We start from the raw sequence: 15,104 nt of genomic DNA, 5'->3' as shown, positions 1-15,104 counted from the left end.
ACAAGGATTGTTCAGTAGAATACAATATTTAAGATCCATGAAACTATATGAAATGGTTCCGTGTAGCCCAATGTATTTTCCTATATATTAGGATTAAATATATTGGAATAGCAAGACTGAGTCTGTTCCTTGAGAAACCATTACTATTATGATATAAAACCAAGTTATCATGTGAGTCTGGTCCTGGGCAAAGAGGGGCTATTATTGCTACATTTCAAACAAATCAGTCCATATTTTTTTTTAAATCCCATTATCTGTGGAACAGTAACAAAAACACACAAACCAAATGAAAATGTACTAAAATTTAATCATTCATAAAAGCTGTAATTTAATCTGTGACAGTAAAACACAAGAAGCAATATTAGAGTTGGTTTAGTATATTATATATTTTAGCTTTGAAAGCCATAGAAATCAGTTATCCCAGTTTTTTCCTATAAAAGACCCATTTTTTTTCCAAAGCATTATGCACAATTTTAATTAGAATATAATGGCAGAATGATATTCCATAACTTTTAAATATAAAATGAAGTCAATGACTCAAAAAAGTTATTTGCTGCAGTGAGTTTGTGGGGAAAATTTCATATTCTATATCTATATCATTATAGATATAAAGTATAATGGTTCAACTTTTTAGTGCTTGATGGGGAGGAATTATGATAAAAAGGTCAATATGAAATCATTTAATTAGAGTAGCAATACCTAACATTTGAAATGCATCCATGCTCTTTTGTATAATCATATTAGAGTCAAGTATATTTATTTTCACATCTGTTATAACTGCTATTGCAAAGGAGAAATACTATTGTCTTATTTTTCCAAGAGATATACACAGAGCAATTTTTTCTCCAGGGAACTTGTGCAAACCATTATAAGATCTAGATTCTTCACATAATATATAAAACAGGAGAAGTCTCTTCAGGTATGTTGTTAATTAATTAATGTATTTTTTGAAGTCTGGAATGCTGGCACTTTCCAATTAGGCAACAGTTCTTCATTCCTGTAATCTTGAAGAGGAACAAAAGAAAAAGTTAATTTCTTGATCCAGAGAAAAGAGCCCAACACTCAAAGACGAGAAAATGCAATTTGGGCTGACTACCGCTAGAGGGCTGTAAGTGCTTGGAACATCTATGACATGTTGGAAGCAAGAGAACAGTAAAGGGCAAAGAAGTTCTCTCCTCTATAGCTCTTTTCTAGGTAAAGCAAACACATACATGCCCACATTTATTCCCAGAGTCTACAAATGGCCAACATAGGCAGTCCTCCAGCTGTGGTTTAAGGGCAGGCTGGAGCTCGCTCCCTCTATACTGCAGCTTGGCACTCCCTCTGAGGGCTTAAGCTTAAGAATCTTTGGGAGTTGCCTAGAAGCCCGAGAACATAGTAAGGAGCCTGAGCAGGGTCACATGTGCCTATGTGAGAGGCAGAATTTGAACATGGAGCTCTCCAGCTCTGTCCTTATGTTTACTATTTCATTTTTTCTTTATTTTGTCTGATAGCATCATTTGGGGGAAAAGAAAAACGGGACATGCTACTTTATACAAATTTCATTTTTATCATATCTTTTAACAGGAATTTTCCCAATAAGGAAATCCTGACTAACTAACTTGCCAGACTTTTCATTAAAACTTTAAAGATTCTGATGTGTTCTCCTGCATTCTGAGGTCAACCTACTCTTGATGGAATGTGAGTTCTTATAACCCCATCAACCCATCACAAAGGGAACAGGTTAGACTTGGGTTAGACGCCAAAGAGAAGAGTCACAGGAGAGAGTCCTCCCCCATGACTGGTACACATAAGATGGGCATCCCATGGCAAGAGCACATACAGCTGCCTTTGTGCCATCCCTTCTGACCTAGGGTTCCCACAACCAACTGGCAAAAACAAACAAACAAAACAAACAAACAAACAAACAAAAAAACAACCACCATACACCACAACACACCCCGAGCAGTCAAACTATTCATTCATATTACTTTGTGTCTTTGGGCGACAGCATGACACTCTGCACATATGAATAATCAGTAACAGCTAAATACGCAACAAAGGGCTATCCGTCTATGATTTGGGTACGTTCATTAACCAACAAGCACCTGTGCCAGGCACAGTCGTGTACTCAGTGCTTCGGGTATAAAGATAAAAAAGTGACTGTTGCCCTCAAGGGGCTGACATTCTAATGAAGAAGACAATATGCACACAGATCAGTAAGCACAAGGCACAATCAAAGCAGGTGTGTGTACTGCACATCCCCAGTGAAGTCAAAGTGCATTGACAATATTTTACTGAACTAAAGAATGGGTGCCAAAAGATGGGTATCTACTTTGTGCTCAGATCTTCCCTTTACTAAAAAACTAATCTCTGGGATCCTAAGAGGCCAGCAGATGGCTCCTCTCCCACTAAACAGAAAAGGAAATTATATGAGCAGGAAATAGACTTAAATGGATTTGGCTAATCAACTTGAAATCTACAGCCAAAGAAAAATATATTTAAGAATTAAGGATCCACCCTTTTACCCTCTATTTCCTATTTCCACAGCGCCTCTTCACTCACCCATTTATCATTTCTTGCCTAGACCACTCTGCAACAGCCTCTTTGCTAACACATAGTCCCTAAGTTTCTCATCTCTCCTTCCCTAATCAAGGTTCTTTATGGATGCCAGGCTTGTCTAAAATGTACGCCCCTTCCACTTCTTCCTGTCATTCAAAAACTGTCAATGGCATCCTTTAGAATAGAATTCAAACTTCACAGCTTGGCATTTAATCAATCAACAAGTATCTGTTAAACATACTAGACACTCTGCTAGACACTGAGGATATTACAGATGAAAAAGATAAAACAATTTCTATTGAAAATAAGCTTATATTCCAGTCCTTCCTTAGCTGGCTGGAGTCCACTTTCCTGTTTTTCCCCCCTCATATAACAACGACAATTAACTAACATTTATACAGTACTTACTATGTGTCAGGCACTGTGCTAAGCATTTTATAAACATTATCTCATGTGGTCTTCATCTCACCCTTGGGAGAGAGATGCCATGATCTCCCCATTTTATAGGTGAGAAAACTGAGGTAGGCAGTAGTGTAGAGGGAGGTCTGGAATCATCCAGCTAGATGGGTCCATTCAAGCATATAACCATAGGGCTTTGCTCATTCCATCAGTTATAGCTTTCTCTCTTCTTACAATGTATGTATACACACATACATACGTACATACATGATGTTTACACATATGTTTACATGTTGTGTCTCTTAGTAGAACGCAAACTCCTCAAGAGAAGTGACTTTTTTTGTTTTTAATTCTTGTGTCACCAGTGCCCAACACTAATTAAAATAACTTAATCATCTTTAATTCATATAAAAAAGATTGTTGGGTATAGGGGACAGAAGACCACTCTGTGTACCATCCCACCCCCACCCCTAAGCAAGTCCCTTTGCTTCTCAGTATCCCAGAAAGCTCTTTAAAGACTACCAGAGGACAATCTGAATGGCAGAGGAAGTTTCCAAAACCATTTTAATTATAAGTCTGTCAAAAAAAATTTTTTTTCATGTAATATTAACTCTGAGAGCTGCTATTTGGAGCTTGAAGCAGGAATCCACTGAAAGCCTGTATGGCTAAATGCTAATTACTTTTCTAATACAGATGGCTAAAGAGAAGAGGTTACCACTCAAAGATCATTTTTATTGGCACTTTTCCCTTTCTAATACTTTGTTATTTCAATGATTTGTGATTGCTTTTCCCCCAGAGTGGATACTCAATTGACATCAGATAAAAACCTTCAACAACTTAGAAAACATTTTTTTTGAGACTTCTTGTAGCTCAAGACTCAACAATCCCTAGATAACCGGGTGATAATGCTCTCCCTCTCTTATCTACCTCCTTTAAAAAACAGAACTCCAGGAATTGTCTACTTTTAAACAGGGTTCTTAATCCTTTTTGTGCCACGGACCATTTTGACAATCTACAGATCCCTTCTCAGAAGAATGTTTTAAAATTAAAAAAAAATATGGAATTATAATGGAAACTAATTATTCCAAAATAAAAATATAATTCCACCTTCTCAGCCAAGTTCATGTATCCCAAGTTGAGAATCTGTTTTAGAAGGATTTAGAAGGAAGCTCAAGTGCTTAGCACAGTGGCTGGCACAGAGTAGGGGTTTGATACATATTTATTGATTGATGCAGGCCACTAGGGAATTGTGTTATTAAAAATTTAATTTAGTGCAGCTGAAGAGATAATTTGCTAAATGGATATAAGTGACCTCAAAGAGTTAAGATTCTCCAGAAGTATCATTTTAATTCCTTTTCACCAAGATGAGATTTAGGTGTTAACTCTCAGTAAAATATTATCATAAAAATGTCCTAGGTAGTGGATTTGTTACAAAATAGCACTAACAGGAGGCAATTTAAAATTTTAATTTTAATTTAAAGTGTCTGATAGTTGACACTGTGATGAAAGAATGGGAAAGACTTTCAATACTCAGGCAAATACTGTCAGTGGTGCTCCCTACCAAAATTATGTCTGATGATAAAGGATCTCACACTCGGGTCCCTTTCCTAACAGTCCAACACCATTGGTAAATGAGCCAGTTTTGAAGCTTATCAAAGCTGGCTATGTTACTGAGCTGGATATAACATACAAAGAATGATTACTGGTACTGTGTATCAGTCTTTGTGCCCCACCCCACCCCACCCCCACCTCAGGGAACTGCTACTATCTCACTCCAAAGCTACTAAATTCTAAGTCTTCCAAGACTCAAGAATACCATGAACTTCCCTGGGCCTGGGTGAGAAAATCTGATGTTTACAGCACAAGGAGAAACATGATGCCATTCAGCTATGACCAATTATCCATCTTACCTGGCTCAGAGCTGCTGCATGGTGGGGTCTAAAGCAGCAGGCATGATTTCTTTTTAGGTTTCTTCTTTTCCACTGGTGTTTTTCTATTTATTTGTCTGACCAGGTCATAAAATATCTAAAGAAAAAAAGAAGAAAATAGGCAATTAGTCAATATTTGGGAATTCATTCTATAAGATACATAATTCCACCATGCCTTCTTTCAAGCCTGCACTTTGGTATCCCTTGTTATGAAGGAAGTTGTCTCAGCAAATGCAACATCTTTCTGGAGACAGTGCATACATAGCAAAGCTTATGTCAGAACAAAGAATATTTTGTTCTCAACTGAAAAAAAATTAAGGGAAGATAAGATGTTAGAAAATTTAGCTAAATGGACTTACCTGAAAATTTAACAATTAAGAAAATTTATGCTATCTGGAATCTGTTAATTTTTTAAATTTCTGGTGGGAAACAAGGAAGAGGCACAGAAGGACAACTTGAACTGGTATGATCAAACACTATTCACAATTTGGATTCTGTCCAAAAAATTCCTAGTTTTCAGGTATGTCTAGTTTGGAACATAGGACCCTATTGTTTGATTTTAATTAGCAAAAATAAAGGGGTGATGGGAAACTACCAGATTTAATCAATTGGACTGAGTTAAATGAACTTAGAAATCCTGGTTTCTTTTTCCATATGTAGAATTTTAAAAATCAGGACAAAATGATAATACTTCTCTCCCCCTTAATTTCACAGAAGCACAGATTTTAATTCTACAACGTCTCGATGCTTTGAGAGGAAGGGTAGTATATATAGTATAAGGGACAAGCCTCTGACACATACAATCTGTGTGACCTCACACAACTAGTTTAACCTTCCAGTGTCCTTGGCATCTCTTTAAGATAACTTGCAGAACAGGTGCAGCATTGTATTAGATGATGGCATTTTCATTGTTTCCTAAATCAATGAAATCATAGACCTAGTAAAACGAAAAAGCCGCAGTGTGCCATAGAAAGGATCTTAAGGGAGTTTCTGTGAAGTTCTTGGAGGAGCACAAGCTTCAAGTTTGAGCATGGCAATGACTTGTATGCTTGCCATCCCAACTAAAGGCAGCACAGAGATCTTTCAGCATGCTCAAGACCAGGAGAGGGATATTTTCAGCCATGGTAATTCAAGGAGATTAACTACTACAACACAGAAAGGTGGGCATCAGCACTGGTGGAGGATACAATAAAAAAAAAAAGATAAAAGTCCTAGATCACTTTGATATATAAAAAAACTTGTCTATCAATATCTCTAAAAAACAAACTCTAAACAGTATCATGTGTGAGAGAATGTGTGTTATATATGTACTGACTGATAAGATTTTGTCTTAGGTGACTTTTAGTCACATTCCTCCTTCAAACACTTACCCCCTTTTTCTTAGAAGCTCTTGAACAGAAAAATGAAATGCTGAGGAAGATAATTTTGGTATCAATGTGGAGAATGGCCTGGACAAGTGACAGTAATTTGATTCTTATAACAAAGTGGATTATGAAGTGGATTATGTCCAGAGAGGAAAGTAACAAGTTTTAAAGATCACTCAAAGTTTTTTCTTTAAAAAATTCCTTTCTACTTCAGTGTAACTGATGGTTAAGAAAATCCAAGAAGCATTACGGGGTGGGAGGGGTGGGGGGTGGGGGGTAGGGGTGGGGCGGGGTGAGGGATGGTGGTGGTGGTGGAAAAGTCAAGTTTAAAATGAGTATTTTTGAAGTATGAAATCACTTTAAAATTCTTTCTTACTGTTCTCCAAAGAAGTGAAAGGATAAAAGAAGACAATTAAGTTTTGCATTTTTTCCTTTATTCCTAAGTTGGGATATCTACACTCCATTTATTACATCCACCTTGAGATGAAGCCGTCAGCTCTCCTATAAAGTTAAGAGTGCCTCCATTTGTGAAAACTGACAGCATTGCTCTCTGGAGTATATGGCATTAGACACAAACTGAAACGGTTTAAGGGTGTTCTTCAAGATAACTTCAATTTGCTGCCAATCCATCTGTGCAGACAGCATAGGAAATGATTACATGAGTATCTTCCCTCATAATATGAGCAGAAAACTCCAGCATCAAAGTAACATACTCAAGGCAAGGACCCCTACATAGGATTCTTAAGTTATGAAAGAATCATAAATGGTTCAAATGATTAAATTCGGAAAAAAACATTAGCATGAAATTCATGTTTTCAATTAAGTTACAATGTCTCTTAGTGTGTTTAATGTAGTTTGTAACAAGTCACATTTACTGACAATGAAAAATCATTGGACCCTGAAGGTAAAAAAAAAAATGAGTATAAACACGTTGGCTATTTGTCCTCAAGAACTTTTGAATAGTCATTATATTATAGAAGCACAAGTCTCAAATGGAAGAGACAAGTGTAGTCCTCCATCACTTTACAGATGAGGGAATTCTGACCCAGAGATATTCAGTTATTTGCCCAGTATCACATGTGTTTGGTGATAACCTATGACTATATTTCTTTCTGAAGACTATTAATAATGCTCAAGATCCCCAAACTCAAATTATGATCTCACAACTGGGAAATTCAGAGTCAAATGAGTAAATATGCAACAGTAAATAGCACAGTGGGAACAGCTTAAAGAAGGGCATGTGATCTATTATTTTCTTGTTTTTATCTTTTGTTAATAGTAGGGTTTTTTTGTTGGTTTTTACAAAAGATAAGTTTTGGTATTCTTGATTGGAAGGGGAGGAAATAGACTTTTAATAGAAAGCTAACTTCTTTGGCCAAGTGCTTGAAGAGGTCCAGGAAATTCTGGCAAGAGAAGCTTGAGTAATAGTTATAAATTAGTAAATCCTCCAGAGTAAAGAGAAAATCAAAAGCAGTATGAAACAGTAACCTTAACACTGGAGCCTAACCATATAAGCATAACACTCCTTTAAATGGCAATATCATAAGCAGACCAGACATCTCATATATCACATTAGGCTAGAACTCGTGAGCACCACTCAAACCAGGCTCTGTAAAACTGTCAAAGAAGCCTTCTCTGTTACAGGTCTATTTATTTTGAAATTAAAAAAAAAAAAGATGAAGAGACTCTCTCTCTCAGGTTTTTGCCTTGATGGCCCAGAATTTAAATTTAGGACATCATGGAGACACTTGCAACCACACTCATTTTTGAGTGTGAAGATTAATCAACCAAAAGAGAAGACAAGACCCCTATACTTAAGTAGGGAAGGTTCACAAACCACCCACTAAAGTGGTTTACACCTCCAGAAGTCACTGACTGCCCCCCCACACCCCCAAGCAAATTTAAGGACCAAGCAAATTTTAGTCCCTGTAAAGTGAAGAAAGGGACAGAAAGGTCTTTAAAAGAGGCTGACTCCTCCTTTCCTGGCTCTGAAGAGATTAAGTTTTGGGAGAGGCCTCCTTGTCTTGGAGGAGGCTGTACTGAATTCACCACCAGGATCTCAGGCTGAGGGCTAATTAGCCCTGCCTGGGTTGAGCCAGGGCAAATATTTAGTGTGACAGGTTAGATATTTTACTCTATCCTATTTCACATTTCTCTACTTTCACTCTTCCTTTCTTTTTGTAAATAAAGATGCTAAAGAGTCATTTGGACTTGAGCTGTATTAATTATTTTTTAAATCGGTGACCACATTCTCTTATATTTAGTCTAACCATAAATTTAATCCCTACATGAGGGACCTTAGTAACCTTCTTCTAAAGCATTAGGCTGTCTAAAGCACCTGTTCTAGAAACTCCTAACTCAATCCAGGCAGTAGATTATGGACTTGGCAGAATTTGGCCCCAATTCAGCATTCCTGACAAGAGCTGCATCAGGGGCCAGAAAAAGTGGTTATTTACCTCTTGGGTCATGCCTGAATGTTTTGGGTGAATGATACCTACAAGATGATTTGGTACATTCACATTTATACACATTTCTTCTCTGGAATTGTGGCGGCATTGGTCAGGAGCACTTTAAGCCAGACTATATAGTCTCCCAGATAGCATCTCCTTGTGACAGGGACTTGACTCCACTGGAAAAAATGTAATGATCTGATTTACAGGACTGCTTTCTTTTTAACTCTCTCCCTGACTTCATAATCAAAGAATTTATACATTGTGTTAGGATAGGAATGTATTTCAATATAAATCTTGTTGGATGGTTTTTTATATAAGGCATATTTTCTTAGATATTTAGAACAAGAGTAAATAAATTTTAATATTTATTCAACTTAAACTGAACCATAAATTTACATGTTCATTTTTAGGTTGTAGATAACTTTATTTGTAAATATATAGATTCTAGAAATTACCTAGATTTTTAAAAAATGTTCAAATTTAGGTAGAATGAGAAAAGATTTTAAAAAGCAATTTTTATATTTTGGCAGTTAAGGCAAAGGAGAAGAGAGTCAAGTGTTTGTAGATTTTAGAGGGTAACGGTTACCTCATTAACATTGATCTTTGACTTTGCAGAAGACTCTAAAAAGGCACAGTTACACCACTGTCTTGCTAAATTCTGACCCTGTTCTTTGCCAACTACTCGTTCATCTTCCAGGTCACATTTATTGCCAACCAAAATCATCGGAACCTGAAGGAAGAAAACATGAAAATAAAAATCAACATTCTGGCGGTTTATCCCAATGCCAGAAATTTAAATAGAATTCAATCACACTTCTGTGCTTGCCTTTTAATAAACATAAGTAAAAAAGTGGAAGAGATTTACACCTACTAATTCTACACAAGGCAATACTAAAATTCTCCTTATGAGTAAAAATGTATGAATCATTGATAATTAGATTCTAAGTAGAAAGTCACAGGAGACAGAAGCTTTTTAGAATTTGGTTTCTTAGGATCCAAATTCTACCACCCAACCTCCACAATGTTTTATAATTCAAAAATCCAACTTTAACAATAGCTTTTTAAAAACAAGCTTTCAAATATAACAGAGCAAATTCCAGTGCAGTTTATTACTCTTGTAATTAGCTCTAATGTTACACATTAGATGATGACCACACAAACGAATGGCATATTAACCAGGCCCACTGCATTTTATGCATATTAAGGGAATCCAAAGCAAAACAAAGTTACAAAGTCTATAGTATAAAAACCATCAAGCCAAACATAAATTTGGCTTTTACTGTAGATGCAAAAGATATATTACATAAAGTGGTACAGGGGACAGAGTTCTGGGCCTATAATAGGAAAGACGCAAGGTTGAATCTGGCCTCACATTTACTAGTCACTCTAGGCAAGTCATATTATCACTGCCTACATCAGTTTCCTCAACTGTAAAATGGGGATAACAGGGGGCAGCTGGGGAGCTCAGTGGATTGAGAACCAGGCCTAGAGACGGGAGGTCCTAGGTTCAAATCCAGGCTCAGCCACTTCCTAGCTGTGTGACCCTGGGCAAGTCATTTGACCCCCATTGCCTAGCCCTTACCACTCTTCTGCCTTGGAGCCAATACACAGTATTGACTCCAATACGGAAGGTAAGGGCCTTTAAAAAAATAAATAAATAAAAAATGGGGATAACAGCACTTATCTTACAGGGTTTTTGTAAGGATCAAATGAAATATTTGTGAAGAGCTTAACACAGTGGTTGTCACATATTAAGTACTTAATAAATGCTAATTCCATACCCCACTTTTCTCCCTAACTCATTATGTACAGTTGAGGAAACTGATGTAGTCAAGTGATAATATGACTTCCCTAGACACCAGCTATATGATCTCAGATAAATCATTTAATGTTTGTCTCAGTTTCATTATCTGCAAAATGAGGAAAGTAATAGCACCTACCTCAGTGTTGTTATAAGGATCAAATGAGATTATAGTGGTAAAGTGTTTTAGCACAATGTTTGGCACATACTAAGCACTACAATAATAACAGTAATTATTATAAGTAGTTAAAGAGATAAGAATGGTATAAGATGATGGGAGCTCATTTGAAAAGGTTTCATCAAAAAATAAACCCATTTTTAGGAGCCTACAATTCATCTCCCATTAAAGAAGAGATTTTTACTCTGTGGTAGACTAGAAGAACAATACTTCTAGCCTTTACCATTAGCAATGCTAAGAGTAGCATTTTGCATACCATCACCTTATATCAGTATAAAAGCAGAGACTTTAAACCTCTTATGTGAATTAACCATAAGAAGATAACTTAGGTTATTAGGTTATGGTTGGTTATTAGTCATATAAATTTTTTCTATTAAATACATAGAACACAAAATCATGCAATATAAAAGGCAATGGTGCAGATTTTTATTTTCTTATTTATACAAAAGAGAAAGTCTTTGTAGCTCAAACAGAGTTAACCTGGCATAATTTCACTTCTAAGATTTAAACAATTTATATAGCAATATGCTTAAATATATACCTAAAGATTTAATTTTGTTCAGTTATTTTAGTCTTGTTTGATTCGTCGTGATCCTTATTATGTATGATCTCATCCTTCACTTTTGTTAAGGGATTGAATCTTATGCTTTATATTCTACAGAGCACCTAAACACTTTACACAAGTGACTGAAAAACAAAAACTTGCTTATCTGACTGTGGGAGGATTTTAGTGCTCAGGAGGTGAAAAAGGTATTACTTACATCTTCGGTATCTTTAACCCGTAAAATCTGTTCCCTCAAGTCCTGTAAGTCATTAAACGTGGACTGAGCTGTAATAGAATATACTAGTGCAAACCCTTGGCCATTCTTCATATACAGATCTCTCATTGCTGTAAATTGCTCCTATAATACAAAATAAAAATGAAAATAATTACAAATTTTGATTTATGTTAATAAACTAGAATTTTTTTAAATTAAAATGTAAGAATCATTCAGTTAGAACTAAGACTTACTTTTTACACCATTTCATGGCAAAGAAAATAAGAATATATAGATTTTAGAAACAAATCTTTATTCATGTGAAAAATATGCTTCTGTTTCTCACCATTGGAACAAATCACATGATTCTAGAGCTAGAAGAATTCTGTAAGATCACCAACTTCAGTCTCCTTGTTCTCAGATAGGAAATGAAGAAATGTCAACCAGGGATGATATGTTTTTTAAAAAAGTGCATCTCCTCATCCACACTTTCCACTCCATGCTATAAACTTAGCCCATGATTTACATGGAAAAAAATGGATTAGAAATATTTTTTGAGAAAGCCACTACATCTCTTGAAATAGTTGAAAAGTGCCACAAAATAGGACTGGGTCTCAATTTCCTCAGCTGTAAAATGGGGAGGGGGGGGGGGGGGTTGTACTAAATGGCCTTCTGAGATCCCCCTTTCAATTCCAGAGCTATAATCCTATGATCAGTCTAAATCATTCAAGAAAGAAAGCTATCTATTCCTTTTCTATAAATCTCCATGAATTGACAATCTCCTTTGGTGGCTTGTACCAGTGTTTCATCACTGACAGTCAAGAGCCTCTTAAAGCCAAGGAAAATATAGCTTTTACTTCACTTGACACCTATTTGGTTTTGTTTAGGAAAGGGTAATGCAATAATGCCAGAAATTACAATCTGAGATAGGCAAAGAAATAATATAATTATTAAAAAATAGAATGAGATCTGTACACAGGATAAACAATCCACACACTGAGAAAAAGTGGTGTAGAAATACTGCTTTATCAGCATGGAGCATCTATCTTGGTGCCTGTTTCTCAGCTATTATATCCCTTTATTTTTTCTGCACAGCTCCTTCACTCTCAAGCTTTCCTGAGCCATCATTCTCCCTTGGCTCTCCTATGCCCTTGATTCCTAGGTACTTTTTTTTTTTAAAAGATAGATTGAATTTTATTGAAGAATCCTCAATGTGAGAAATGGAGAAACTTGATAGCTGGCTGTTTATTCCTTCTCTTCCTCCTAGCCCCCTACTGCCCCACCTCAGTCTTCTTTTCTCCTAACTCAGGCATTCATCTCTGCTCATACTCAATCTTCAATATTCTCAGTGTTCAGTTTCATCAGCAGGTAAGAAGCATAGATTTTGTATCTTCAGATTTTTGGGGTTATGGATTTTTAAAAAGTATATTTTATAAGCTCTTGTGACTTCCAGGCTAAAATGGTCACAAAGTAGATGCAAGGGACTTCCTCTCCTCACCACTTAACAGTCTAAAAGACCTCAAAAGGACAAGAACCAAAATCATACAAGTGACGAGGCTCATCAATAGAGCACAGCCTTGAAGGTAGGTTACTCCTACCAAAATGTGAGCTGATCACCTCTCCCACACTCCACCTATGGTCAGAGCAAGGAGTCAGAGCAACCGTGGGGCAATTACTAGGTTCCCAGAGCTGAGACACCATGGACTTACCCCAGAGAGCTTCAACACTTGGGACCCCAGGAGGCTGAGGAACGCAGAGATTGAGAGGGGCTGCGCACAGTACACAAAGTACTGTACAGGCAAAAACTGCTCCATAGTTCGAACCTGCCCTTCTCACTCACTTCTCATTGGGAAGGGAAGAAAGAACTAACACAGAAATGGCCACCAACACCCAGGAATTACAATATGCAACTACCAAAAAAAAACTCAAGAAATGAACCTTGGCCCTTGATAATCTCTACAGAGAAAAACTCCAGACTACAGGAGACAGCAGAGGCTGACAAACAAGCAAATACAGGAAAGACAATTTGAGAATCATAGGACTACCTGAAAATCTGGAACAGAAACCTTAACATCATACTACAAGAAATTGTCCAAGAAAACTGCCCTGATATTCTTGAACAAAAGGGCAAAATAGACATTGAAAGAGTCTATAAATTGCCCTCTACATTAAATCCTCAAAAAACAACCCACAAGAATGTAATTGCCAAATTCAAGAGCTTCCAAACTAAGGAGAAAATATTGAAAGAAGCCAGAAAGAAAAAAATTCAGATATCAAGGAACACCAATCAGGATGACAAAGGATCTGGCAGCCTCCACACTAAAGGACCTCAGGGCTTGGAATGTGATATTCAGAAAGGCAAGAGAAATGGGTCTACAACCAAGGATCACCTACCCATCAAAACTGACTATATACTTCCAGGGAAAAGTATGGGCATTTAACAAAAGAGAAGATTTCCAAGTATTTGTAAAGAAAAGACCAGAACTAAACAGAAAATTTGATGTCCAAATACAAAACTCAAGAGAAACATGAAAAGGTAAAAAAGAAAGAGGAAAATTTTTCCTTTTAAGGACTTCAGTAAGGTCAAGTTGTTTATACTCCTATATGGGAAAATGGTATTCTTAACTTTCAAAAACTGCATTAATTATCATAGTAATTACAAGAATTATTCATAGGTAGTGGTTGGGATACTAAGTGGCTTAAGATAATATATAAAAAAAGAAAGGGGGGGAATAGAAGATGGCACCAAGAAAAACTTGAAGGAATAAGAAAAATAGGATAGTTATACTGTAAGTTCTTGTGATGTCAAAGTAGGTCAGCTCCTTATTTACTTATCAGCTGGCTAACATTAAATAATTTCGTGGCAATAATTAATTTATTTAACTACAAATGCAACATACTTTCAATGGTATAACTGAATCATGTCAACTATCTGACTAAGATATTATTTATTGAATCATATCACTAATAGACATTTTCTCACTACCTAAAACATTTTTATGGGAAAATACATTGTAAACGCTAAGCAATTAACAGACAAAGCAATGCAACACAAACTAAGCTAGGAGGGAGGGAGGGAGGGAGAGAGAGAGAGAGAGAGAGAGAGAGAGAGAGAGAGAGAGAGAGAGAGAGAGAGAGAGAGAGAGAGAGAGAGGTTTGCTAATGTAGGCAATACAACTAAAAAACTGGTGAATACTGAAATAAAAGAATATTTCATTCAAATCTAAATGTTTTTCTTTATTTATAAATATTTCATTAGAAAACTTTCAGAAATGAGTTGCTGATATTAAAAAACCAAAATGATCATCTCTTAAAGAGGATTATGGTTCCAAGTTAGATATTCTTCTAAACTCATAGTAAACGTCTTTTACCTAAACAGAAGTTTTTGACATAATCATTACTCTTAATTACTCTACAATTACTCTTAAACACCTCAATTAACAGGAAAGGAAATAATACATAGATTTGAGAACATCATAAAATTATAACAAAATTTTTATAGTGGCATTCTAATAATGACAACTTTTATTCAACATCCAAGTTATCAACTCAAAACTTTCATAAAAAAATGAAACATTCTTACTGTTCCTGCTGTATCAAGGATTTCAAGCATACACTGTTGGCAATCAACTTCAACTTGCTAGAGAGAGAGAAAAAAAAAGGATGGATGAGAAGTAGCAAC

General features: G+C 36.1%; 1 protein-coding gene across 1 annotated transcript in view; it reads right to left on the bottom strand.

Annotated features, from left to right (window-relative positions):
• Positions 1 to 287: 287 nt before the first annotated feature.
• Positions 288 to 15,104, bottom strand: part of RAP1A (RAP1A, member of RAS oncogene family) — a 97,689-nt gene continuing 82,872 nt past the window's right edge. Inside the window, exons 4-8 of the mRNA XM_056819207.1 lie at positions 15,006 to 15,062; positions 11,426 to 11,566; positions 9,272 to 9,415; positions 4,851 to 4,965; positions 288 to 1,004 (exon numbers count right to left, since the gene is read on the bottom strand). Coding sequence (XP_056675185.1) covers positions 4,879 to 4,965; positions 9,272 to 9,415; positions 11,426 to 11,566; positions 15,006 to 15,062 — 429 coding nt within the window. The 3' untranslated portion in view covers positions 288 to 1,004; positions 4,851 to 4,878. The remainder of the gene's footprint in view (positions 1,005 to 4,850; positions 4,966 to 9,271; positions 9,416 to 11,425; positions 11,567 to 15,005; positions 15,063 to 15,104) is intronic.

The sequence above is a fragment of the Monodelphis domestica genome, chromosome 2, assembly GCF_027887165.1.
Source record: "Monodelphis domestica isolate mMonDom1 chromosome 2, mMonDom1.pri, whole genome shotgun sequence".
Classification (NCBI taxonomy): domain Eukaryota; kingdom Metazoa; phylum Chordata; class Mammalia; order Didelphimorphia; family Didelphidae; genus Monodelphis; species Monodelphis domestica.
This window is presented reverse-complemented; position numbering and strand designations above follow the sequence as displayed.